We start from the raw sequence: 27206 nt of genomic DNA on the forward strand, positions 1-27206 counted from the left end.
TAAGTCTTCACTCTAGAAGCAGTGCAAGACACTGCAGTGCTTGAACTAGAGGAGTGCCATTTTGAGAAGACCTCTCTGGCTTCAGTGAGCAAACCTTCCCAAGCAACTTCATACTCACGTGCTTCCAAATAAGACTGACCTGGCTGCAGCAAATGGCACTGACACAAAGATAGCCAAAATGCTTAGTAGACGGGGCATTCCACTGCTTCCATACAGAATTGGTCTTCATGTAGCTAGAAATGCTGCATCCACCCTCGTCGTTCCCACCACACCTCCTTGTAGGCAGGAACCCTGCTTGCCTGTTCATGGCTCTGTCCCCAAGCACCTAAAGTAGTGTCTAGCATACTGTATGTAGGTTTTCTCACTGACTGAGGACCCTAATATTCAGATTTTAATATTCTAAATGGAAATTAACCCAAGACTTACCTCTACAGCTCTACTTTGCAGATTGTCCATATGAACTTGGAAGAGTGTTTGATACAGGTCAACACACCTGCAAATATACGGGCAGAAAGAGCCTTGGGCACGTGGCATTGTAGAATCTACCTTCTATGAACTACCTATCGACTGTCCAGGGGAGTCTCAGTGTATGTAGAATAATGTATGAATGCATTGTTCAAATAATCCTCTCATATGCTTTTTTCCTACAGAAGTGCACATAACCCACTTTAAAACACCTTTTAAGATGCAAAACATGCTAAAAATGAGCCCTGAGAAAGCTATGCAAATATAGATCACTTATTTTTAGGTCAAAATGAATACAATCTAAATTAAGGGGCTAGTTACTAAGGTTACAAAGAACGACTGAATAAAGTAAAACAGTATTTCAGTCAGTCTTACCAACAAGCACAAAAAAAAACGTGCTTAACAACACATATCTCTACAGAGAGAGCTGTGACAATGCATTCTTCCTCCAGAGTTGAATGCCTGCTAATCTAAGTGCATCCATTCTGGGACTTCCCTTGTGGCGTAGTATTAAGAATCCATCTGCCAAGCAGGGGACACGCGTTCAAGCCCTGGTCCAGGAAAATCCCACATGCCGCGGAGAAATTAAGCCCATGCACCACAACTACGGAACCTGCGCTCCAGAGCCCCTGAGCCACAACTACTGAGCAGGCGTGCCACAACCACTGAAGCCCGTGCACCTAGAGCCCGTGCTCTGCAACAAGAGAAGCCACCACAATGAGAAGCCTGCACACCACAACGAAGAGTAGCCCCGCTCGCCGCAACTAGAGAAAGCCCGCATGTAGCAACAGAGACCGAACACAGCCAAAAGTAAATAAATAAAATAAATTTATAAGTGCATCCATTCCTTTCTACTTTTTCATCTGTTACATAAAAACTCTATCCCTAGACATATCTAAAAACCCTTGACTCAACAAGCTGATGACAATTTAGGTGCATAATCTAATAAACTATTAATTTGTCCAGGTCACATTTGGCTTTTAAAAGAAAACAGTGGATACTGTTTTAATGTTATTTAGGCTTCTCCAAATTCCAAAGACCACACAAAAGGTTTTAGTCCTAAAATTTTGAAGTCCAGCATTGAGTAACAGTTATAGTGACTGAAAATAATATTATACATTCTTGTAGTTCTTTACAATTCGCAAAGTGTTTTCATTAGATCATTGAGAAATTTTTAAAAAATCAAAGACAAGTGTGTAGGAATTGGAGTTATTAGCCTAGAAAACAAAAGAGTAGATGTAACTTTATATGAATCTGCAAATATACAGGCATACCTCATTTAATTGTGCTTTGCTTTACTGCACTTTCCAGATACTATGTTTCTAACAAATTGAAGGTTTGTGGTAACCCTGCATTGTCAGATGATGGTTAGCATTTTCTAGCAAAGTGTTTTTTAATTAAGGTATGTACATTGTTTTTTTAGACATAATGCTATTACACACTTAAAAGACTACAGTATAGCATAAACATAACTTTTATTTGCACTGGGAAACCAAAAAGTTGACGTAAATTGCTTTATTGCAATATTCACTTTATTGGGTGGTCTGGAACTGAACCGGCAATATCTTCCAGGTATGCCTATATAAAGAGATTTTGCAAAAAGAATCATCTGAATAAAATGATGGAAGAGGAAAACTGGCATGAATCACTTCATGAAAAACTGGAGTCGATATTAAAAAATTCACCTTGTTGAAAAAGTCTGTTGAAAACACTAAATGAGTGATCTAAGAGCTCAAGGTGGAAACTGCAAAGCCTTCAATGATCTGACCTCTTATCTTCTTGGAAGAACCCGTGGAGTCCGATCTTAAATTTCCATCTCAGAGAAAATCACATTCTTAAAAATTTTCATTCTTAAAACTGGAATGAAATAGGTTGTAACAAATACGAATTCATCAGGACCCTAGGAAACAAGTCTTCTTCAAATTTTCAAAGGCCAAACATGCAAACCTCTACATTTGAATAGTATAATATTGCTATTAAAAGAAACTAGCACAGCTGGCTTTCATTATTGGTAAAGTATCACCACTCCTGCTTAATTGGGGTTTTACAAGTTATTTTCTTTATCTATCAGTAAGTAACAAACTAAAATAGGTGTCAGTGTCACAGTCTTCTTATAATCTCTTTTGCAGCCAGAAAACATAAGCCTCTCAGTTCATTTTTATGCAGGATTTCTAAGTAATCATTTCTTTGTGCCTCTTGAGTAATACATGACAGAGTACAGAATAATAAATCACATTTTATTACTTATAGAATGGCAAAAGCCACAAGGCTATATACAACTGTCTATTACTTCTGCCTTCCATAAATGATATTTATCAGCAGAGCCCTAACTGACATTTAATCATCTTAAATTCTGATCAAGTTATTAACATTACCTGTATTTGACTGGATAACAGCCATTCTTTCCTATTTCAACAGTGAGGCAAAAAATTAACAACACAACCTCTACAGGTTACTTATTTGCATGCCCTAAAGCCATCAGCTTCCATATTCACACTCAAAGCACTTAAAACCTGGGCTATGTTGGACCAGGGCAATTCAAATACAAACTCGTATGACTCCCAATAGCATTAATTCCCATTCTTCCTTCTATTTATATTAGAGGGACTGCATCACAGGAATTCCAACCATCCTTTCGACTTTAAAGTGTTTCTTTCATTTCATAGCAGCCCTTCTGCCAGTTTTCCTGATCCCTGGGATCAAATATTAGGGGACCTTTTGGCTTGTTACAGTTGTGAGCTCCCACCATGGTAAATCATGCAAAGAGTATGTCTATAATGTATTATTTGCAAAAGCTTCCTTTGGTATGAAAACATTTAAAAGCAACCAGAAATTATACACAAATGAAAAGGAAACTAAAATGGTACATATTTGTACCATTTATAAGTACATTATTTGTACCATTTATAAGTACATTATTTGTACTTATAAAAAGTAACAGTAATCCATAGCACACTACTAAGGTTTTGTTAAGAAAAATACAACAGAACTAATTTCTACTTTTTCCTGCTTACTGGAAATCAGACATGGTAAACAAATGGCCTTGTCATAGGTCTGAAGGTTTCATCATCTTGGACAGAGTATCAATTATACATACATATGTACACTGGTAAATGTGAAACAACCAGCTTTCTAGGAATTAAGGCCCCGATTTTTAGAGTTTGCCAATTTCTGTGGTATAAATACTCCACAGTACTTAATACTCCTCACAAAATGTCTGGAAAGTTAACAATTGGCTCTTATGGCCTAGGATGACCTGGTTTCAGCACACCTCTGTGTTTATATTTGAAAGATATATATACACACATACATATACATACCGACATATATGCAAATATGTTGCTATATATTGACACACAAAAGAGGAAACTTAAATATCATTGTTAACAAATTGATTTTTTCAAAGTTTACAGCAGTTCTTTCTAAAGGTCAGAGTTTCACTTTACATCTCCTGTCTTTCTAACCACATCTCTTATTACCATTGCCTCTGAGGTCCTTTAGAGTAATATCAATGGTTTTGAAATGCAATAGCATTTAGGCATATAATTAGCTATGGCCATACGTTTGGTGTCTAAAATGAAGCAAGCCAGATTTAAAAACTCAGCAGACCTCTACGTTTCGTGATCTGATCTTCTTAACATCCTTCGTGAAGTTCTTATACGAATGCATGTTGGTAAATGAATCCTGGGTTCACTTGGATAAAGGCTCATATATTCTATTCCAAATACAGAGATAAGCATTGAGTTTTCAGTATACCATTAACCCCACATATTTAACTGGTCTCTTTTTATTCGCACAACTTCCTTCTGCAATGGTGCATAATCGTAAATGTTGCCTGAAGGGAATCCAAAAACTCCATCCGTCCATCTTCTCCATCTAAAGTTGAATAGCCCATACTCTGGAACAACTACCGAGACCAATGAGCTAGCATCAGGCAGGGCCAGAAATAGCTGCAGACAGAGCACAGGTCCACCCATATGTACCGTCACGTGAAGAGTCATGATAGTACCCCTCTGGGGTTGTGCAACATGGTGACTCTGAGTGCTTGCTGTTGCATCAGAGTAAACTGGCAAAACTAAGAGAGAGAGAAATGTGGCAATGCCAATCAAAATGTTCATACCTAAGACTTTTTCCCCAGCAATTCCACCTCCAGAATTTCTTTGTGAGATAAACTCGCACTATGTGAAAAGGTGTACATGTGAGGACATTCACTGCAGTATACTTTGTATAGCAAAAATGAAACCACCGGGCTTCCCTGGTGGCGCAGTGGTTGAGAGTCCGCCTGCCGATGCAGGGGACACGGGTTTGTGCCCCGGTCCAGGAGGATCCCACATGCTGCGGAGCGGCTGGGCCCATGAGCCATGGCCGCTGAGCCTGCGCGTCCGGAGCCTGTGCTCCGCAACAGGAGAGGCCACACAGTGAGAGGCCCGCGTACCGCAAAAAAAAAAAAAAAAAAAACCACTAAGATGTCCATGAATGGGATACCAGTTAAATAAGGTATAGAAAGTCTGTACAGTGGGATAAAAATGCAACCTCCAGCGAGGATGGTGAGAAAAAATGAGGCACGTCTTTATGAACTGAAATGAAACAGGTTTCAAGAAAAGTTAAGTGGAAAAAATATCTGCATAAAGATGTATATAGTATATTCCCATTTCAGTAAATATATATAATATTTATGAATATTTCCTATGCATAAAACATCAACTGAAGTGTCACAAGTGCCTAAAAGAACGACTGTCCCTCATATATACACCACCAAATGTAAGGTAGATAGCTAGTGGGAAGCAGCCGCATAGCACAGGGAGATCAGCTCGGTGCTTTGTGACCACCTAGAAGGGTGAGATAGGGAGGGGGGGAGGGAGACGCAAGAGGGAGGAGATATGGGGACATAAGTATATGTATAGCTGATTCACTTTGTTATAAAGCAGAAACTAACACACCACTGTAAAGCAATTATACTCCAATAAAGATGTTTAAAAAAAAAAAAAAAGAATGACTGTCCCTGAAGAGGTCAACCCTTTGGTATCTTTTAAATATCTTTGTGGTATCAACCCATGTATTTTTAGAAATTTAAAACATCTGGAAGGATTTGTCATGATATGTCAATTGTTCAAGTTTTAAAGGACTGTAGGACACTCATTCTTCTTTTGGAACCTTCCTCCTTTTCTCTACAGAGGTGACATTTGAAAGCAGTATCCCCAAGTTCACTGCCAGTGTCCCTAAGTACAACCATCTGTAGTGAGAAAGGTCAAGGTTATTTTGGGCTTGAAGAAAGTTCTAGAAATCAAGAAAAAAAATGGAAGGAGCTATAATATATTGTGCATACAATATGTTACCATTTTAGAGTCAGAATATATGTATCCTGAGTCCAACATCGGTACTCTCATGAATGACTTCCTGTCCAAAAATACATAATATACATAAATATGTGTAAGGTGTGTGTATACATACACATACATATGTATATATATCTGAGAGAGAGAGAAGACAAATGTGAATAATGCCAAAGTATCAAAGTTACTTCCTCTTTGAGGGAGGGTGGGAAGAAGGGAGACACAAGAGGGAAGAGATATGGGAACATATGTATATGTATAACTGATTCACTTTGTTATAAAGCAGAAACTAACACACCATTGTAAAGCACTTACACTCCAATAAAGATGTTAAAAAGAAAAAAGTTACTTCATCTTTATTAATCTTCTTTTTCCTTCTAGTACTTGCCTATCCTCAAAATTTTTCACTAAACCCCAGGTTACCACCTCAAATGTGAACAGATAGTCAGTTAAATCCACCAGTTAAGAAGCTTATCTGTTTGTCCAACCCTGGGCAAAGTACCTAGGAAACAAATAAAACTGCATAAACCTAGCCCTAGAGGAGCTTAAAATCTTCAAAGAGCTACCACAGTTCTCAGACAATTTTGGAGTGGTGGATTTATACTCAATTGCCCTAGAAACCGGAAAGCTCTTTTTTTTTTTTCTTAAATTACAAAATTAATTTATCTAGAAGTGGCAATTGTATACCGAATTCTTCTTATACCTTAGAATGTTTTAAAAAGCAATACTGATACTGTATTTCAACAGAGCTATTTCAAATCAATACAATAGGAAATATTAGTACAAGAAGGCGGACTCATCGAACCGTAGTGGATACTACTGTCACACTTAGAAATCACTGGCTGGCAAACATAATGCTTAGAAATGGGAAGCTTGAGAAAAACCTGAAAGATAGGTAATTCTCTGAATTTGGAATATTTGCTTTGAAAATCTCCATGTTTTCTATCAGAAAGGACCATTCTGCAATCACTCTTGCTTCTCCTTCCCTCTTCTTGCTGCCAGAGCCATGCTCCTCTAACTCCCTTCTCTCTACCTGCCCACACCTCCTGGGATTGGCTTTGCAGGAGGAGCAAAGGATGCTCAGTAGTCAACAGGCTTCAGAAGAGGAAGAGGTAATACATCTTGGTCCTTAGGTCTGTAGGTGTAAGATCCTCCACTTTCCTTCCGGAAACATTATTTGTTGTGAGTGAAGGAGTTTGCTTTGCATCTCAAAGAGGAGGGGGAAAGCTGTCTGACGCTGAGCCAATGAAGACAGTAATAGTGTATCTCCATCTGAACACTCACCCTGACAATATATAATTCAAAGTTAAATACTAGACTATAAAGAAAATGAAAGGAAATACAAATTCTAGTTTTTATCATGATGACTACCATATTGCTTGAAATATTCTTCCCAAAATACTTTCTGATGCCTCTGTTCACAAGTACCCAAAGCACACTCCTGGTCTGCCTAATGGGTAACCCAATACTGGCTTTCATAACTTGCCCAGCAGTACCGTAAGAAGCAGTACTAAGGACTCAAAAGCTAGTTTGGCCAAATATTTAACAAAATAACTGTTAAATCTTGCCTTTGATTTTCCCCAGAATGAATTCTCCAATGTCCCCACTTCTTTGGGACAAAAACTAAAGTGAGTACGTCTCATTGGTTCATTCTAGGTCATGTGACTTGGCCTGGGAAAGCAAGCATCTGACCTTTTTAATTCCTATACCAGTAGGCAAGATCTGTCTTTCCTTAGACCCAAAAGGATGAGGATTTCTCTAAATCTAGAAAGGGGATTTAGATGCTAGAAAGGGGGTTCAAACCTAGAAAGGTGGTTCAGAAACAGCTAGAATAATAATTATGAAACAATATAGTTTTACACGTGATGACTCAATCTAAATGAGAAATCAGTTACCACTTATCTTACTGGGAGATTCTAGAGATGTCTCAGGGATAGAATCAGGTTTGCTGCTTCTTACCTCCTCTAACAATGGAAAGTTAAGTGATTCATAATATTTTGAAAGAACTGCATAAACCGTTACATAGCCCAATAATCTGAAAACATTATATTAATTCTAGAAAAAGTTATTTTGCTCATGTAAAGAAGAAAAGCATGTGATTCACATGGGTAGTAGTTAAATCCATGGGCTGTGGAATCTTCCTGGCTCATCTGCTAACCCATCTATTTCCTTGGACAAGTTAATTGCTCTCTCTGTGTCTCAGTTTCCTCATCTGTAGAATGTGAATGGTAATACCTATAATGGAGATGTTGTAAGGATTACATGAGATCCTACAAGTAAAGAGTTTAAAATTGTATGTGGGGCATAGAGAGAGCTCAGTCAATGTTATTATATAACATATACTCAGTGGTATAACATGAAGCCCATTTTTAACAATCCTACTACAGTTTCTATGCTTTATCTTGATTCCATTTTATTTCATTAAAGGGCAACCTTCAGCTATATGGAAAGGTCAATCATTTGATACTTTTGTTAAAGCAAAAGAGAGCAGACAGTCTTCTTCATCCTTTCAAAAATATCAGTGCAATAAGACCATTCAACTCACTGTAAAAGTCATGGTTCTATAATATTGATTTTTTTCAGAAGCAAATGTATAGGTAAAATGTTAAGGATGGTCTCTCTTTCCCCCTAGAAACTAGGGTGGGGACAATAATATATACTATTGAGCTGGACTAGCTCTAAATATAAATTTTACTCTCTAGACTACTAATTTACATGGTGGAGAAATATTTCAACATCAGTCTCAATAGGAAATAAATAACTTACATGACACTTTGTGTTGCATGCCCTTCTAGAGTGTAAACTTATTAAGGGCAAGATACTCTGGCTTCACTTGTGTTCAATACATCTGTGGAAATGAAAATTGACAATATAATGGCTGGAAGTTAGCATATGTCCAGTAGTATATAGAATGCCCTTCATAACATAGAATATACATGAGTTGGTCAACATCTATTGATACAAAGAGGTTGTTATCTAGGAATCAAGTGAAAGCCCAGGTCGTTGTCATAATTTGGTACATTCAGTATGTGTGCACTGAATGCCTTATTGACAGCCATGCCAAAATAAATCAGACATGGCCCTGCCTTCTAGGACTTTATAGACTAATGGAGACTAATCAAATATACCAGATATTTATATTTGCAATAAATGTTAGAAAGTGATTACCACTCCAAAATGTTTAAATAAAATATTGCAAGAGGTAATAGATGGGAAGAATTTTTCCCTCTAAACGCATTCCTTCATAGAAAAAGAAATTGATCTCTCTCCTCCATAGGAAAGTACAGCACCCTTAGGGTCTGTCCCCTTTTTCCATGAGCATTGGTGGTACAGTGTTGAGTATAGCTGTCCTCCATTTTTTTAAATGAACAGAGAAACTTCCTTCAAAGAGTAGAAAATAAAATTAGCATGTCTATCACAGCTGCAATACTTTAGCAAACCAGATTTATTATTAGTCTATAACAAAACTTAGATTGTTATTATTTATTGTGGCAGTAGTGAGTTCACACACACACCCATCATATTCCCCAATCTCAAAAATATACGCTGTGTATAGAGGCTGATACTTTCCAGGTTAGGAAATTGGTCCAGTCCCTGAGAACAGTGTCCCAAGACATACATATTTCTGACAGAGCGTTACATCTTTCATTCAGAAATCAGGCATACCATTTAAAAAGAAACAGCACCTTCAATGCTACTGCTATTCTGTTAGGAAAAGTTCAGGACACCCTGAGGATCAATATATATAACACCTAAAGAAATCCTAAGTTCAGAGCTTCAATTCCATGTGGGAAGGAAAAACAACTTTGAACCTTGTTTTTAGAAAGAAATATCAATTTGTATAAATCAACTTTAAGAAAGACAAAATCATTTAAGAGAAATGAACTCTCTCTGGCATTCCCTTGTTTCATCACCCATTGCTTTCTGAAAAGACAGGTGCCTGCTGACACATGTGACCACGGGCTGCAGCGTAAGACCACCCGCTGCAGAACAGAGCCACCAGCCAGAGCAGGGAAGTCGGCTGCTCACCAACTCCATCAATAAGGCTCTCTTGCTCCAGGCTTTTAAATACCTTCATTTTAAAATTAGATTTTGATTTTTTTCTCAGAAACAGCTAAATCTCTGTTAAGCTACCCAAACATATTTCACAACTTAGATTAGTGTGTTCTGTCTTCCTGCCTTTTTTGCAGCTGTTACTTTTAAGAGAGCACATTTTGCTTTCCAAATGAGAATGGAGCCTTTTATTTAAAGGAGGAATTTTTCTGCTTGTTGTCATCTGGGCATCCTCCCTACTTTTTATGATTTCAGAACCTGCTTAAAACATCTTCATATGCAAACTGTACAGCAGCACGAGTTGAAATGTTCACAGTTTCAAAAGTGATAGAAAACACAGAAACTAAAAAGTAAGCCAAGTTAGATCAAAGAGGGCACAAAAAAGCTCACTGGGTTTCACCTTTCCTCCAGCTGGAATCACTTATTACACTATCTACGCAAGAAAGTTAGTAAAAGGGATTCAGAGCATGAGCTGTTCTTTCCAGCCAACCATGGCCAAAAAAAATTGCCTCACCATTAGTGTCATCTTTGATTATCAAAATATTCATGTGTCTATTTATACACATCATACCCACTTCAACAGCGTAGCTATAATGTCTGTGAATTTTTAAAATACACAGCACAATCGTATGCTAATGTCACCAAAGGAAGGTTCGTATATGAAATGGCAGAATTATTGCCATTTAAAACTACATCTTTAAACAGAGATTGTCACATGGGATAAATGTGGTTATCTTTTTAATACTTCTGTAGAAAATTTATTAAAATACAGAAGCCAAAATAATTGGGGGTTAAATATCATTCTTGAGTAATTTATACAATTCCCTAAGGACAGATGCATGTTCTATTTGCTTGAACAAAGATTGATGAAACTTTTCAAAATCATTGTTGCCCATTTCTTAGGGAGGTCACAGGCATGACGTATTTAACAGAGGAATTTAACCTTCCCTATTTACTATATAATTAGGGTTCATCCATTTATGTGGAAGGACAAGTAATACTGTATAAGAAATAAATTGTTCTAGTGGAGAAAAAAGGCATTTCAGAATCCTTGGTTCAGAGCCCTCACTTTCTCTCCCCCTCCGCCTCCAATATGTTACCTGTACCTGTCCTCCCACCTCTACCTGCTTTTCTCTAGGCTCCCAGCACCTTTATCACTCCATTCCCACATAGTATTGAGATTAATCATCTATATGTCTGCCTTCACTCTTCTCTGGGTACCTCAAGGGCAGGGCAACTGTGGGTGTTTTTCTTTAACCAACTAATTAAAGATAAATTTGTACTGACCTGAAACAAGTAAGGGAACTTAGTTAGCTAACAGTTTAAATTGGAATTCACAAAATTACAGGCGGTTCCTATGAGCACTCCAGTGGCACAACTTATTATTCAAAGCTTCCATCATAAATAGATCATTCCAAAGGTGATATAATGTGATGGCTTTATCCTTTTAAAAAGGCCTGACTTTTTTAAACTAACTTTCCTCTCTATCAATTTCTTTATCTCCCAGGAAATGTCACTGCAATTTAAAGTACTCTTTACATTTAACTCCTCTAATCTTTTCAAGTATTTGAAAGTTGCTGTCAGTGATAGCTAAAAAATGACACTTAAAAAAAAAAAACATTTTGATAGTCATATACCTATATATAGCAGGTGTTTCATTGGAAGAAACGTTATACTCTAAAATAAAATGAAAGCAACAAAATGCATGTTCTACGCAATAAACTCTGGTGGTCTACACTTTCACAAATTGATTTCCCCTGGCTAAGCTAATATAACTTATCAGCCGCAATCTTTCAAAGAAAATATAAGGGTGTCTTTATACTACACCATTTAATTTTGATCTTACTGAAAGTTGTCTGGAAGCCCAGACGCCCCCCTCCAAAATCTCTTTATATTTCCGATTAAGGAGTAGTCAACTATTTATTGAGTACCTACTACGCCCAAGCTCTATGTTCGAGGGAGTACCAATGTGTACGAAAGTTCCCTCAGCTATCACACAGGCAAATTTGGGAAACACAAATTAAGAGACTCATTTAATGACAGGATACATGATAAGAGTCACGGGAAGGCAGAATTTGATTAATTACCAAACGAATACACAAACATTCCACAAGCTTGTCAAAGAAGGAATAGTTAGGGACTGTATGGCCTAGGACAAATTCACGACGGGGAATCTGAGCTCCACTGGATTTTCATTAGTGGAGAAAAGTGAGGAGGACAGACCAAGCCTTGTTATGAGGTATTAGCAAATGAAATGAGACACAGAAAGAAAATGAAGTTTAGTGAAAAAGTTTTTATCAGACAGAAATTTCTAGAAGGATGCTTAGAAGTAAACTGGAAGGATAGTTTGAGATCTTGAATGTCAAACCAACAGGGTCGAAATTTATTCTTAAGCCACTGGAGAACCAAACTGACCTTTGACGGTTTAAGGCTTAAAATTTAAGCCAGTGGGTCTCAAAGTATGATCCAAGGACTATCAGTGTCACCTGGGCACTGGCCCCATCTCAGAGCTACTACATCGGAAACTCCTAGCATGGAGCCCAGCAGCCTGCACTTGAACACACCTTCTGGGTGATTTTGAGAACCACTGGTTTAAGCAAATTAAAATAATCAAGGCAACGTCACAGCTATATATCCTTCTGCTGGTGGCATGCACAACACAAACCAGTGAGAATGGTCTGAAAGAGAAGTTTCAGAGCCATTTCCAAGTAGAAGACCAAAAAGAAGAGAAATAAATGTTTTTGAAATATTTGCTATTTGACATTTAACAGCATTTTAGGATCACCTTTTAACGTTCCATTAAAGCTTCTCTCTTAGAAGGAAATTAAAAGTGACTAAGTCTTAGAGTGGGGATTACAGCCTACTAGGTTTTCTCTCTCCTCTTCTGATTAAGAAATAGGCAGATTTCTCATCACGATACGTGTGTCAGGAGGGAATTGGGAAAAAAAAGAACTAACATTTACCGAAGATTTCTGTCAGGCTGTTCACATGCATTATGCCATTTAATCCTCACAAAAAAATGTTATAAGCCAACCTATAGTATTGCCCTTTTATATAGATATGGATCCTGGGATTCAAAGAGGTAAGGAAACTTTAAAATGATCGATTAGTAAGCACAAAACAAGGACTTAAGTCCTTTTGCTTCTATATGGTACCATCTTCCAGGAAGTCCAAAGATTCCCATATAAACAAGGAATTCATATTATTTCCAGTTCACTTGATGTTTGAGAGATTCTTTGGAAGCGTTCATCTTGTTTATGGAATGGGGAAGATATTTTGCAGATACTTAACTGATTCAATATTTTTGCCCCTTAATTCACTGTTTTCTTACAAGCTTCCACCTCCAGAGGCATGGGTATCTGTTACTGGACCTTTTCAGGAGAAAAGTCTTCAAACCTGCATGAAGGGCTTGAGGTCCAGCCAGGAAGAGAAAGGGTAGCAAACCCATCCTGGCCCCAGAGGTCGCGGGAAGAAAGGAAGCACGGGGATGGTAACGGCTCCCCACGTCTTCCAGTTTCTCCTCTCTGAGCTTTGCATCAAAACAGGAAGCCAAAGAGAAAAGGGATTTCTGGCTCAAATTCTGCTTAGGACCCTGGGAAGAGATTGCCCGGTGGGCTACCTGACACCAACCTTAGGGTAAACTTGGAGACACAGGGCGCTCAGAGGGAGGGCTGCACCCACACCCAGGGGACACAGGTCTGGCCCAGCAGTTCATACAGCCCTGCTGGAGGCTCAGAAAGCAGCTGAGTGGTAAACCAGAAGGTAATGAAGGCTACAGGTGGGCCAGAGGCCAGGTGAGGGACAGGTCAGGGCTTCAGGAGGCCTACAGGGCCAGAATGGCCAACGTGAGGGTGAATACTTCAGGAAAGGGGGCTACCAGGCCCTTCCCAAGTTGCACAAGATCAGATCATAGATATCAGTTGTGCGGGCCAGCAGGGCCCTGGAGATGGGAGGAGCCCAAGGAAACTCCCTCTTCCCCCTGCTTTCCTGGGGAAGAGACACTTCCTAGACCCATGGAAGAGACTGATTTCCTTACCTAGCGTTTGCTGTTTAACAAACTTGTATATAGCCTTTATTAAATGCCAGGCACTATTCTAAAAGCTTAAATGTTAATTCATGTAATACAATCACAACACTGAGAGGTAGGGACTGTTAGCATCCCTGTTCACAGATGATGAAACTGAAGCACAGAGAGGTCCAGAAAGAAAAAAGGCTACATAGTAGAGCGAGAAGTCAAAGCCAGCCTCTGCTTAAAACCAGAGAAAGTATCCCACATGATCCACTGTTACTGAGAAGAGCTTAACCGATCACACTAAAATTTTTTGCCCATCAAGTTACCCAGCAAGTGGGAGGTCCTGAGAAAAACCAGATGGGTCGCGTGCGTGAAGCAGCAAAGCAGGGAGAGGAAATCGTGTGCCTTTTCCCATTGGAGTGGCAACGTGTCTATGTTTTCAACTTTGGGGAAAAAATATGGTGGCAGTTCACATACTTCCTAAAGGTCTTCCAAAAGCTTGTAAAACAGGTGAGCTCCCGGAGTGAGGAATCATGCCTTATCTGCATGGCTGGTTTTCTCTTGTCCAGTGACCACTGGAAAATTGAAATGCAGAAGCACTGCTTGGACCTAAGTGAAATCGAAAGACGTACTATTTCTCTATTTTTTTTTTAAATGGAAAATGTCCAATTCGACCAGTGTTTCTCAGTAATGTTTAATTTTTTCCCCCAAAGCCCAAAAGACTGAAATACCAACCTCAGACCAAACCTTAGTTTAAAGGTCTTGAAGTTCACTTTGCAGGGAGCACAGAGCTGCCTATTCGGGAAACCCTTCACCCCCCTGCCCCACAGGTTGACAAAACGAACCGTCAAAACAACAGAAAGGGAGGCAAAGGCAGACTGGATATAATTCTAAAAGCTCAGTGTACTGCTTTCAGAAATATACTGTCATTTTTAGGATCAAAATGAATGGACTGAAAGTACAAGGGGTTTTAGAGGCTTTCTGGGGCTTCATTAATTCTTTTTTTCCCTGATGAGGTATTACCAAACAGGGCCACTACTAATGGTGACACGATCGCAGCTCCTGATGGCTGGTAAAATGGGACACGGAGCCCAGCAAGGTGGCAGATGTATGGCACCGACAATATATTTATTGGAGATTTGGTTCAGTTTTTCAAATCTAACATGCCGCTGAATAGGTCCTGGGATACAGTGTTTGTACAATGTCTGTTAAAAAATGATTCTTTCCGGGAGGGGGAAAAAAAAAAAGAACAGTGCTTTCAATGTTCACTATCCTTTACATCTGCTGCTCAGCTGGAAACACTGTTAAAAGGCCATTAGAACCTTAAGGTAGCAGACCTCGAAGGCTCTGAAAGCCAGGGAGCAATTCGCTGTTTGTGTGAGAGGATCAGCCCAGCCACTTCCTCTTCAAGGGCTGAAAACAGCTTCTGTCATGAGCCGTGAAAATCAATTCCACAGGAACCAGGCTGAAATGTGGCCGAAGGTGGTACACCTACAGGCTGGCGCTGCACGGCAGAGCCTCCTCCTGGGCATCCCTGGCACCTTCAGAAGTCCCAGGCAGTGGCTCCCCATCAGTGCCTGGGAGGAGATGGGCAGCCTGAGACTTCCAGAAACCTCCAGGCTTCTCTCTTAGGACATTGGTTCTCTCTAACGCTTCATTAGGTTAAAATGAGAATTGTCACCCAGCACGAAGATAGCTTCAGGAAGTGTCACCCTGGGAAAAGCCTGCTCTCGCTTATTTGTATTCCATCTTTCTGTTTTTCCTGATGATACTAGTTGGGAGAGAGGCTCTTTTTCTCCCAAAGAATACTGTTTCAAAGCCTTTCAAAACAGAGAGCAGTTTTAAACTTTTTTTTTCAAGTACCACATCATATTTTTGAAAATAAATATTGCAGAGGAATCACAATGGCTTTGTCAAGAGTTGTACTTTATAAACTAATGGTTAGAAAGGTTAAAACTCACTTTAAAATGCGTTACAGGTTTCTCAGTTATAGGAAATTGTTATTCCAGTGACAAAATGCACCTTTGTTACTACATAGAATTAAGATAAGTATAACCTATATTTTTATATATAGTCAACACTTTATTAAACTTCAAACCTTTGTATAATTTAATAATAAGCATGTTCTGGACAAAAATAAATCGCCATTCTTTAATCATAGCAATTAGTTTATGTTTATGCATATAACTTCTTACAATATTAAATTAGCTATCTTTACAGCAATAACCCAGGCTGAGAAACTGACTCAAAGTTTATTTGTTAAATTAATATAACAAAATGAAAAAGTACAATTTCATGGTTTTCTGCTGTGAATATCTGTTGCACCTAATGTACTGTTTTAACTGGAATTTAAGTGTGATCACCCTACATGTATTTTTTTAATTAAAATAGAAAAACATGGGTTTATACAATTTTTATATGTCTAGTATACAAAACACATCATGAAGATCTCTGATTTTAAGAAATCCCCAAGTTCCTTTTTTTTAAAGAAAGGAAGGTGGTAATTGAAGAGATTATATGTAATGATTTTGTTGATGACATAAGATTTGCTGTTCACAACCTATAATAGTCAATTGAAATTGACCTTTTATGAGAGCCATATGGTAATATAGGTGAAATGAATATATTCTTTATGGCAGTCATGTAAAAAGATTGGCCTAAGCTTTTTTTTTTCTTTTTTTTGCGGTGCGCGGGCCTCTCACTGCTATGGCCTCTCCTGTCGCGGAGCACAGGCTCCGGACGCAAAGGCTCAGCAGCCATGGCTCACGGGCCCAGCCGCTCCGCGGCATGTGGGATTCTCCCGGACCGGGGCATGAACCCGTGTCCCCAGCATCGGCAGGCGGACTCTCAACCACTGCGCCACCAGGGAAGCTCCTAGCCTAAGCTTTTAACATAGTACTTGACCTCCTGGTGTCTGAATACCCCCAAGTCTGTGAAAGAATACTGAATAAGATAACCACATAATCAAGTGAGTAGTAAAAGCACAGTAAAAGCCTTTCGCACATTAGCACTTGATAATGTAAAAGTAACAGTCAATTATGTTCCCTAAATTCAGTGCAAACATATAGCTGGAGGAGAGGCTGGAACAGATCAAGTAGGAATGTTCAGGAATCTTGCATTTCCAGATAATTAATACTTCAGAATTACAAATTCTTATTTTCCAAATAGAGCTCCCATTATGTCAAAGAGCACTTAAACTCTTCAAAATCATTTGTTAAACTTTTTGCTACAAAAAAAAAGTTTAAAAATCAGCGATCTTAAATTTTTTAAGTTTTAAAAACTCCCAATCATTGGGATTTGGAATAAAATAGGATAAGCAAACAGCTAAAGGACAACATTTCTTACTTCCTCAGGAAATAAAATTAAGGCCTGGCACTTGAAAATACCTCTAATAGCCAAAAGCATGGTGGCTCTTTCAAGTTCATTGCAAAAGTGCTATTGACTTTGAGCTATTCTGACCCATTAAGAAAATAATAACTGAAAGTTAGTCATCATTTTTTGGCAGACCTCAGAGTGCTTTCTTTGCAAAGAAAAGAGTTGCCTCAACTTCACTGCAGCCTTGAGAGGAAACACCCCTAGTTCCCTGAAATTCAGCAGAGGAGCACTTGCCCCTGCTAATCTCAGCTGTTCTGGGGGCACAAAAAGAGGAAGTCGATTTCTCAAGAAATCCAAGAAACGTAAGGAGCAAACCACTAGCTGATAAAGCCTACAGAACACTGGTGTGCATGCCCAGAATGCATCACGCTACATCTTTAATTAAATGTGTATAAAATGAAGGGTGACCAGCTCCAAATGTAGTTTCCTTGTACCTGGAAGTCAGGGACAAACGGCTAGATCTGCACAGGAAAAATAGCTCAAGGCGGGATGGTGCCGGGGAGGGGTGGGGGGAGGGTTGGTATTACTCTTGACCGGAAATGTTCTAAAAAAGACCCCCAAAATGAGTCCTACATACCCATAGGGAGCCTACCATATTAGCAAAGAATAATAGGGATCCTACCGTGAAAGAAACTTAAAATGACTTTTCCCGGTTCCCCTTTAAAGCAATGCTGTGGTGTTATTTTACTGGCGCAGAAGTGCCCAGGGCAGCTGGGTTAGGCCCCTTCTGCTCCCGGCACAGGTGATGACCGATAGAAGGGAGCCAGTCACTCTCTTTCCCTTGGTCCCCCTAGTGGTCGATGTAGACATTTGGAAGAGCGCTGAGGAAACAGGGTCGGGGTGCGCAGTTTGGAAGCAGCAACTCTTTCTGGGTGGAGATTCCTACCCAAGGTCAAGGCGAAAAATAACACAAAATCATTGCTCAGATATGACTGTCTCCCCTGACAAAAACATGTACTTAAAACCACATTGAATGCACCCAGAATGTGGCCCCCAGAAACTCAAAGGATGGTGCCCAGACCAACAGCATCAATGTCACCTGGGAACTTGTTAACAATGCAGATTACAGGTCCCATCCCAGAACTACTAAGTCAGAACTTGTGGGGATGACCAAAGCGTTTGCGTTTAACAAGGCCTCCAGTGATTCTGATGCATGATAAAGTTTATGAAGCACTGCTCCAGACCACTGGCTCTCTTCCCTAGACACACATCAGGATCACTTGGGAAATTTTCAAAAGAAAGAAAGAGAAGAAGGGAGGAAGGGAGGGAGACCAATTAAATCAGACTAGCTGAAGATGAAGCCCAAGTGCAGGTATTTTTCTTAATATTTCACATGATTCCAGGATAGCCCTGGCTCTTTCCAACTCGAAAGAGCCAGTTGTTAAATCTTCTGGAATTTTGTAAGCCAGGTGGTGAGCTGTTAGTAGCTCAAGACCGGTCACAGAGGGAACATTTAAACCACAAAAATTGGCAAATGCTACAAATCAGGTCTCTCCACACACTACCCTCCAGAGAGCCAATTGTTTAACATTTATCAGTTCACCACTGGCCAGAGTCGAGGAACACTGGTTTAAAGCAAGAATGCCAAATACTTAATTCGGAAAGTCTGAGTCATTCCTCTCAATTCCTCTGATACCCCTAAGTTCCTTATTAAGATTATGAAGATTAACCAAGCATTTCAGTGGCCATATACGTGCGAAAGGTGACTACCAGCCTGTCTTAGGGTATAACTGTGACTAGTTCAGATTAACAGCCATAGTCCTTTTCCTTTCTCTTCCAAGCATGGGCATAGGAGGCAATTCTGGAATGAGAAGGTGGGTAAATCTGCTGAGGGACTGCTGAGGCTAGTATGCCTCATCAACAGAGAGATGCCCATGGGAAGAAACGGTCCCTTTCTATGCCTCTGGGCATTGCCCCTTTGCCTCTTGGTACTCCAGTAGCCATCTTGTTTCCATCATGGTCCTGACCTGGATGATGAATGGAATGAGGATGGAAGAGCCAAAAGATGGGGAGAACCTGGGACCGGGTGATACTGTTAACTTTCTACTTTCTCACTCCTAGAACTGCTCTATGTTGGGACTCCTTCATATGTAAAAGAATGGCTCTCAGTGATCATGTAAACTGGAACTCTCATGCTTTCAGGGCCTTCTTTCCATAAAGGCAATGAGTGTGCCCTCTGCTCCCCCCACCCCTTCTTGCTGACTCTATATTCACGCTTCGGAGCCCATCGCTCTTCTTCAAGGAGGCATTTCCATAACCCTGTGATCAGAACACAGGATCCTATAATTTTTCCATTTTTAAAATTTTTTTCTTTTTATTTATTTCTTTACTGTGGCCGCACCTCCAGGCATGGGGGATCTTAGTTCCCCCACCAGAGACCTGAACCCACGCCCCCTGCAGGGCAAGCACGGAGTCTTAACCACTGGACCACCAGGGAAGTCCCCACATGATCCTACTGAATGCTTTCCCAGTGCCAGGTACCCTAGTGCTGTGCACTCATCTCAGCCGTTCACTGTTAAAGGTGCCCTTAATTTCTGCTTCCCTGCTGGGATTAAAATTCCCTGGGGCCCTACAGCCAGTCCCTGGCGTGGTGACTTACACATAGTAGGTAAATAAGAACTAGTTATTGGAAAAATGAAACATAAATGACTAAAAGAAATGGAGAATAGGTTATAAAAATAATAACCTGAATAATGTGTAAATGTGGAATCAAATTTCTATTTTTCTTTGTTACTAACTGGTGCATTTGTTTAAAAATATTTTTCATCCAGGGTTATTAAAAACTCTTAAATATTTCCATCCAGGATTATTAGAATTTTTAAACCTTTACCCAAGAGTTAGCACTATGAAACCCTTTATTTACAAACATGCCATCCAGGGAGTCAACTACACTTTCAAACACTCTCATGTAAATCACTAAAAACTGAGTAATACTGGAGAAATCTATGAAACTACTTAAAGTCTCGTTGTGTGCCAGCTAAAGAATTTAAGAGAGCAGAATTTGATCTGCAAAAGGATTTAAGCACCAAGTTTGAAATATTAATTATTCTGTTTATACTGGCAAGACAACTCTGAGTCACCTTGCTGGCCTTGCTAGAAGTCTTTTGAGAGATGTGAACTAAGGAGGAAAAAAAAGTCCTATGATGTTACTTTTGTGGGTTTGAATATGAATTAAGACTAAGCTAATGAATTATTTTATCAATAATTCCTTTACTACAGTTTTTATCCTAAACTCCTATTTCTATAAAAATCTAGTGACTGAATGGTAGGTCACTTTGGTTTAAAAGGGCTCAATTTTATATTTTGTTAAGTGTTCATAATACCCATAATTGTAAAAGAACACGAGTCACCCTCTCACATAAATTATAATGCAATGTTTATACTACAGTATTTTAAAGAACATAACGCTGTATATTATAAATCACTTTTCATACTGGCCTACATTTCTGCTCACAAGCTATTACAATGCAGCACGGTTAAAAGATATAAGTTTTATGTAAAAAAGTGTATCAGTCAACTCAAATGAACTCTTATTCTCAACGATGACATATCATCTTCTAATTAAATCAGCTAAGATAACTGTTTGCAAGGATCATTCTAAAATTAATTCCCAAATCAAGAGTCTAACAAGCGGTACTCCTAATAGTCCAGATTTTAGATTGCTTTGATACCTGGAATTAATGTGAATCTTTTAGTAATCTAGTGACTTGACAAATCATAAAAAAAACATTTGAAGTTCCGCTAACTCATTTCCACCTCACAGTGTTCTTCGAAAGGATTTTAAAGACATCGTCTAACTAAACAGAGGGCAAAGAAATCAGAACTCTGTGAATCAGGCAGCTAAATGGAAATTAAATTATTTATCCCAAACTAGGAGATTTAATATGTCTCCAAAAGAGTAAGACTTACCAAACTCTGTTTTTTCATTTATGTTAATGTGATATCTACATGTAAAATTGAAAAAACAGTTGGGTTAACAGCAAACGTATCAAATAAGTTGGTTTGCTGGGGAGCAGAGGGAGGGAGAGCTTTTCCCCGGGAAGCCCACCAAAAAAAGGAAAGGACTGCTGGACGAAGGCCAGACAAAATGAAGCATTACATACTTTGAAATTTGAAAACAATAAAGAAAGACTAGTATACTAGTCTAGTAGACTACTAGATACTAGTATTAGTATATATCTAATACTACTAGAATACTAGTATTCCACTAGTATATCAGTGGAATATAAGAGAATATTTTTTTTAATTTTAGACTTTGAGACAGATTTTTAGATTTTTGAGATAGATTGATATTAAAGAGATGGGAGAGGGCTTCCCTGGTGGCGCAGTGGTTGAGAGTCCGCCTGCCGATGCAGGGGACACGGGTTCGTGCCCCGGTCCGGGAAGATCCCACATGCCGCGGAGCGGCTAGGCCCGTGAGCCATGGCCGGTGAGCCTGCGCGTCCGGAGCCTATGCTCCGCAACGGGAGAGGCCACAACAGTGAGAGGCCCGCGTACCGCAAAAAAAAAAAAAAAAAAAAAAAGAGAGAGATGGGAGAGAATTTACTGCTTTCTTAATATCCAGCTATAGCCCGACTCTCAAAATACCTGACATAGGAAAAAGGTGGCAAAGTAAATTATTGAGAACAGAGTTTGTTATATGTTTTTCCTAATCTGTGAGGATAAACTTCCCTCTACCCCCATGATAATTTCCTGGAGTAGGTTTTTTTGGACTAACCCAATATTCAGAAAGTAGGTCCAGTATATTGAAAAAAAACCGACACATGTTTTTACTTTCTATCTTTCATATAACCAGATCTATACAATGATCGGGAAAATGCACGAGTACACAGACAGTTTACTGGTGGTAGCGTAGCCAATTCCAGAGAACATAAAATCCAAATTCAAAGTGATTTTGAAAAATTGTAGATGTTGCAAGTAAATAGAAAAATACTCAGCTAGAACTGTGAGCGAATGCATATGGTGATTGATAATACCAGGCTATAGATGTATTAGATGAGGAAAGAATTGATTTTACATGCATTCATTCGACAAATACAGAATGGCAGTGGGCAAGGTGAAGTGGATGGACTCCAGTGCCTGGGGTCAGAGTGCCCGCGTTTGAACTCTAGCCTCATCACTTGCTATCTGAGTCATCCTTGGGCAAATTAATTATCTGTCTCTGTGTTGCTCGGTCTTTTCATCTTTAAAATGGGGATAATGATAGCATCTAAGTTATTAGAAAAAGTCAGTAAGGCAATGTTTAATGTTTTTAAAGTAAGTAATGTTTTTCAGATAGGTGCCGGGCACATAGTGATTTCTACATAAAAGATTGTTAAGTAAAGTTGCAGTAGATAAATGAAAAACATTAACCTGTAAGCCAATAAATTACCACTAGTAAGCAACACATGCATATTATAATGAATGACTCCAAGAAGGCTCAAAGCATAAAATAGAGGCACCGTAAGCATAAAACAACATTCCCTGAACTGCCCAGACTTTTAAGCAGATGCTCTTTTCAGTTTTGAGTTCCTTTAGAAGTTTAGCGCCATCAGGATGAGTTGGATTGGAAAATGAGATAATATTTCTGATGCTGGAAGAAAAACTGGCATGTTTCACACTGACCTTTGATCAGAGTAACAGTGCTAACAAAGAACTTGATGCTACATGGCTCAATATCTTCCCAGAAGATAGAACAAGAGAAAATAAGCAAGCACACTTCGAAGGCTTTTGGCTAGATATCTGGAAACATTTTGATACCACAAAAATTACTAAGTATTAGAATGGATTGCTGAGAGGGGCTCAAGGGTCTATTCCTTTGGAGGTCTTTGAAACAAGAACGGATAGTCTATCTGATCTGCCTGGGATGGTTTAAAATCAGGGCTGAGGGAAGATTAATGGTACAAGCTGCCCCCTGAAGGCCTCCTCTTTCCCAAGCACTCTCTGAGAGTCGAACTTTATATATTACCCATCACAGTCCCTCATCTGTTGAGTTTGAAGAACTCCCTTTTATCCTAGAATGGAAAAGGGCACACTATTTCACAACTGTGAGTTCTGAGTAAAACTTTAATAATGTCATGATGAAACATAATGTCCTTATTACTTCTCAGTTATTTTACCAGGCAAGCTACCTGTAAATATCTTTCAACTAGAAACAGCTCTCAAGAACCTGAAATCTGAACAGCAGTTCCTTTAAATTCATGTTCCCTGGCAGACTAACAGCACATGCCACTTCTCAAGCAAACCAGTAAAAGTCCAAACAAGGCAAAGGATGGAAAGGAGTTGAAGGGAAGGATAACCACGATATACTAGATAATTAAAAGTAAATGGTATCAGGAAGGAGGGAAGAGAGGAAGAGTGTGTTCATTTAATATCAGGACACCTAAGTGATCATTCCAACAGCAATAGGTAGCACTGAGTAAAATTTACCTTGAAAAAATGTTGGTCCTTAATATACAGTTATCTTTCAATTCATTTCTTTTCCTATCAGATGTGCCTCTGACCTCCCAGTGACCTATAGCTTGAGTATTTCCACTGGCACAAAGGACAGGAGGGTTTAGGCAAACTCAACAGTGCCCTTAGTCCTAGAAAGTGATTTTAACAAAAGTGCACACGTTTTAGAAATTCACAGCTGATTAGCAAGCACTGTAATTGTCAAGGGGTGGAGAAAAAAGAGGGAAAAAACCCTCTGTAGTTAAAACTCTACTGAAGAATTTATCTCAACCACTGGCAACGTTTCAGGAAAGTCAATGGGGCCTACAGAAATCATACACACCGAAAACCTTCCCTCTGATATGAAGGAGATTTGCCTCTGGTAAGGATGAACTGTAGTCTGCTGAAGGTCCCATTATCCACTAAAGAATACTGAAGCAATTTTAAAATACTTAACTCTTTTCTTCTTTGAGATATCTTATCTGAAATCATGTTGGGAAATATGTGTGTTTAAAAGAGAGTTTGAAAAAGCCCAGATGAGAGGAGAAAAAGTTCCTACAAGAAGTGGTCCATACTCTACGCCTTTAAAAAGTTGAATTCCCTGAGATTGGGGGGGGAGGGGAAAAAGCAAAGCTGATCCTTATCAATTAATTAAAAAGAATGAAATAACAGTAGACAAAAGGGAAGGAGAGTTAAGAAACTTAAGGAGCTGCGGGGGCAGTCTCTCTCTATTCACTGATTAACAAATTAAGGAGCTCTGGAAAAGGGAGAAGAAGTGACAGGGAGAGAAAAGTGGTCTTATAATTCACCACAGGTTCCGCCTCCGACTCACCAGAGGCTGCCTATGTCTGGCTCAGAATTAAAAAAGGCTCCCTGTATATAATGCTCCGCGCTGTTGGCGTGGTGTGTACGCTGTTTTTTTTCAATGCCTGTATTTCTAGAAATGTGCTCATTCCGGTGTGAGTAAAAAAACCCACTTGTAGAGTTTGTGGATCAACCGCAATAAAACAGCAATCCCACCACGTATCGAAACCGTGATGTTTTAAGATCTGTGCAAAAATGCTTTCCCTCCAGCGACCAGTTCTTTGGCAAAACGCGGAGAGGCTGGGCTGGTAGAAATCCAGCGTTTCGACTCGACCCTCCGAGGACCCTGAGGACTCCAGCTGCCGGGTCTGCGCAGCCCGCGCCCCCGGAGCATCTCCTGGCCTCTCTCGCAGCCACAGGATTACCTCTCCCCAACACGTTTCATTCACCGAGCCCCCGACAAGCTCGGGTTCGGTTGGAGCTAAGAGCCGGAAAACACGCACCCAGGCTGCCGCGCAAGTTGTCGGAGGGGCTGTCGGTGGAGGAATGCTGGTGGCCGGGCACGCGGGGGACGCGGGGTCCCGGGAGCCCGGGACGAATCCACCAGCGAGCCACCCGCTCAAGTTGACTCGGCTTCCCAGAACGGGCGGCCGAGGCCGCGCTCAGGACGGGGCGCGGCGCCGGCTGGCCGGGGTGTCCCCGAACCGCGAGTGACCAACCGCAATCAGGGAAGCACTGAGAAACCGTAACGGGAAAGCCCGCCCCAAATCTCAAACGGGCAGCCCACGAACTCCCCAGACCAGCCCGGAACCGCCGACGTCGGAGGCCGAGTCCCCCGGTGGGGTTCCCACACACACACACAAGCCTCTCCCGCCCGCGGCCCGGGCGCCGGGCGCCCTGCCTCCCCGAAGGTCAGGAGAGGGGACCGAGGGGCGAAGGGAGCCCTCCGCGTCTCTCCACCGCCCCCGCTGGCGCGAGGGCGGGAGCGGAGAAGGCGCCACTCAGACTGTGGCGCTGGGCAACACTGCGGCCGCAGTTCTTCCAAGTTTGCCTGAGCGAGCGGCGCGGAGTGGGCGCCCCGCTCGGCGATCTGCCCTCGCGCCGCGGCCGCCCCGGAGGGTGCCGGGCTCCCCGGCCCGCGCGGCCGGGGCCAACGACGAAGGGGGCGCGAGGGCGCGGGAGGAAGGGAGGGAGGGAAGGAGGGCGCTCCCGCGTGTGCACACAATGAGGCAGCCGAGACGCACACCTTCCCCCGCGGGCAAAGCCGCGGGAGCATCCGCCGCCCCGCACAGAAGCGCGGCGGCCGGCAGAGCCCCGACAGAAAAGTGAACACCAACAACTCAGCAACAGGGGGAAGGCGGAGGGCTTCCGGAGGCGCGGGAGACGTGCGGCCGCCGAGGGCTACAGCCGGCCCGGGCCGCGCGCTCGCGCTTACCTGCGATCTCCTGGTAGGGGATGTCCGCCAGGCTGAATCCCTTGGCACCGTACGCCTGGCGGACCTCGCCGCAGCTCCGAGCCTTCACATCCGCGCCGGCCGGGAGGGACAGCAGCAGCCCGGAGAGGGGAAGAATCACAGCCCCGATCCAAGAAGGCATGGTGCAACATGCAAATCCAGCTCGGTGAACCCCGGGACCCGTGCGCTCTTCACCTTGCCCCTCAAGCCGAAAGCCCGCCAGAGCCGGCGGCGCGCTCCTCGCCGCTGCCCAGCGTCACCCCCTTCCGCCAGCCGAGGGGACGAGCAGCGCAGCCCTCTGGACTATGCTCAGCAAACTTTTATATGCCTGATGGAGGATGGCAAGCCAACCAGGGCTGGCTGGGAAAGCACCCGCCTTGCTCCTCTGGCCCCCCAGACCGAAAACGGTGCAATAAAAACGAGAAAGAGGAGGAAAAGAAATGTTTAGAAAACCACCATGGGGGTTGAGAGCTGCGATCCGAGTTCCGAGCCGCAGAATTATCTAGCGCGCGGCGAGCTCGGCTCGCGGGAGTGTGCGGCGAAGGTGGGGACGCGCGCCGGCTCTCCCGGGAGGGAGATGGACAGGCGACCGCGGGGGTGTGCGCGCGCGAGTGTGTGTCGGTGTGAGCGCGGGGTTCTTGGGGCCGCGTGTGCGTGGAGGTATGTGTTGGGGATATACGGGATCTAGGGGAAACCTCAGCTTCACACAGGCTGAGGGAGCCTGTGAGAGTCCTCCTGAAATAGGAAGAGAGAAATCCTGGAGACAGACACTGGAGGCAAGAGGGAAGGAAAAAGGAGGGGCGGGAGAGAAACGTGCTACACATCGCACAGCCGAAATTCAGAGGCAGAGTCGAAGGCAAAACCTGGACTGGATTTCTTTCTACTCGGTAGAAGAAGGGAGGGGGAAAAAAAGGGAAAGGTTCCTATTTTCTCATTCCCTGAACATCCTTCATGCTGATCCGAAATGCTACCTTTAAATGCCGTAACAAAGTCATCTAGACACAAAAAGCATTTTGCAGTCATTAACTTACGTTAGTAAGCTATATTTTTGTGGACGTAAAGGACAACACAATTCCAGTTGTTGCTCTGAATATGAGAAACAATTCACGACCTACTGAAACCCAAAGGCAGCGTAGAAATGAACAATTATAGGGGAAACGCAAATAGCAGGGCACAGTCACTACTCTAATTGCTGGTCTCATTTCTCTTTGACTTTGTTTTTCTTCTGTAAAGGCAGTTCAGGCGCACATGAGAGATCAGTAGTTTTTCTTATTTTCAGATTTTGGGTTCTGGACTCAAA

General features: G+C 41.4%; 1 protein-coding gene across 2 annotated transcripts in view; it reads right to left on the reverse strand.

Annotated features, from left to right (window-relative positions):
- The window catches only part of GPC6 (glypican 6), a 1085536-nt gene extending 1058670 nt beyond the window's left edge, over nt 1-26866 (reverse strand). For both annotated transcript variants that reach the window (XM_082675491.1, XM_082675490.1), the window contains exon 1: nt 25889-26866. In XM_082675491.1, coding sequence (XP_082531617.1) covers nt 25889-26048 — 160 coding nt within the window. In that variant the 5' untranslated portion in view covers nt 26049-26866. The remainder of the gene's footprint in view (nt 1-25888) is intronic.
- Between the last annotated feature and the right edge of the window lie 340 nt (nt 26867-27206).

Source organism: Grampus griseus (genome assembly GCF_964374135.1).
Source record: "Grampus griseus genome assembly, chromosome: 18".
Lineage (NCBI taxonomy): Eukaryota > Metazoa > Chordata > Mammalia > Artiodactyla > Delphinidae > Grampus > Grampus griseus.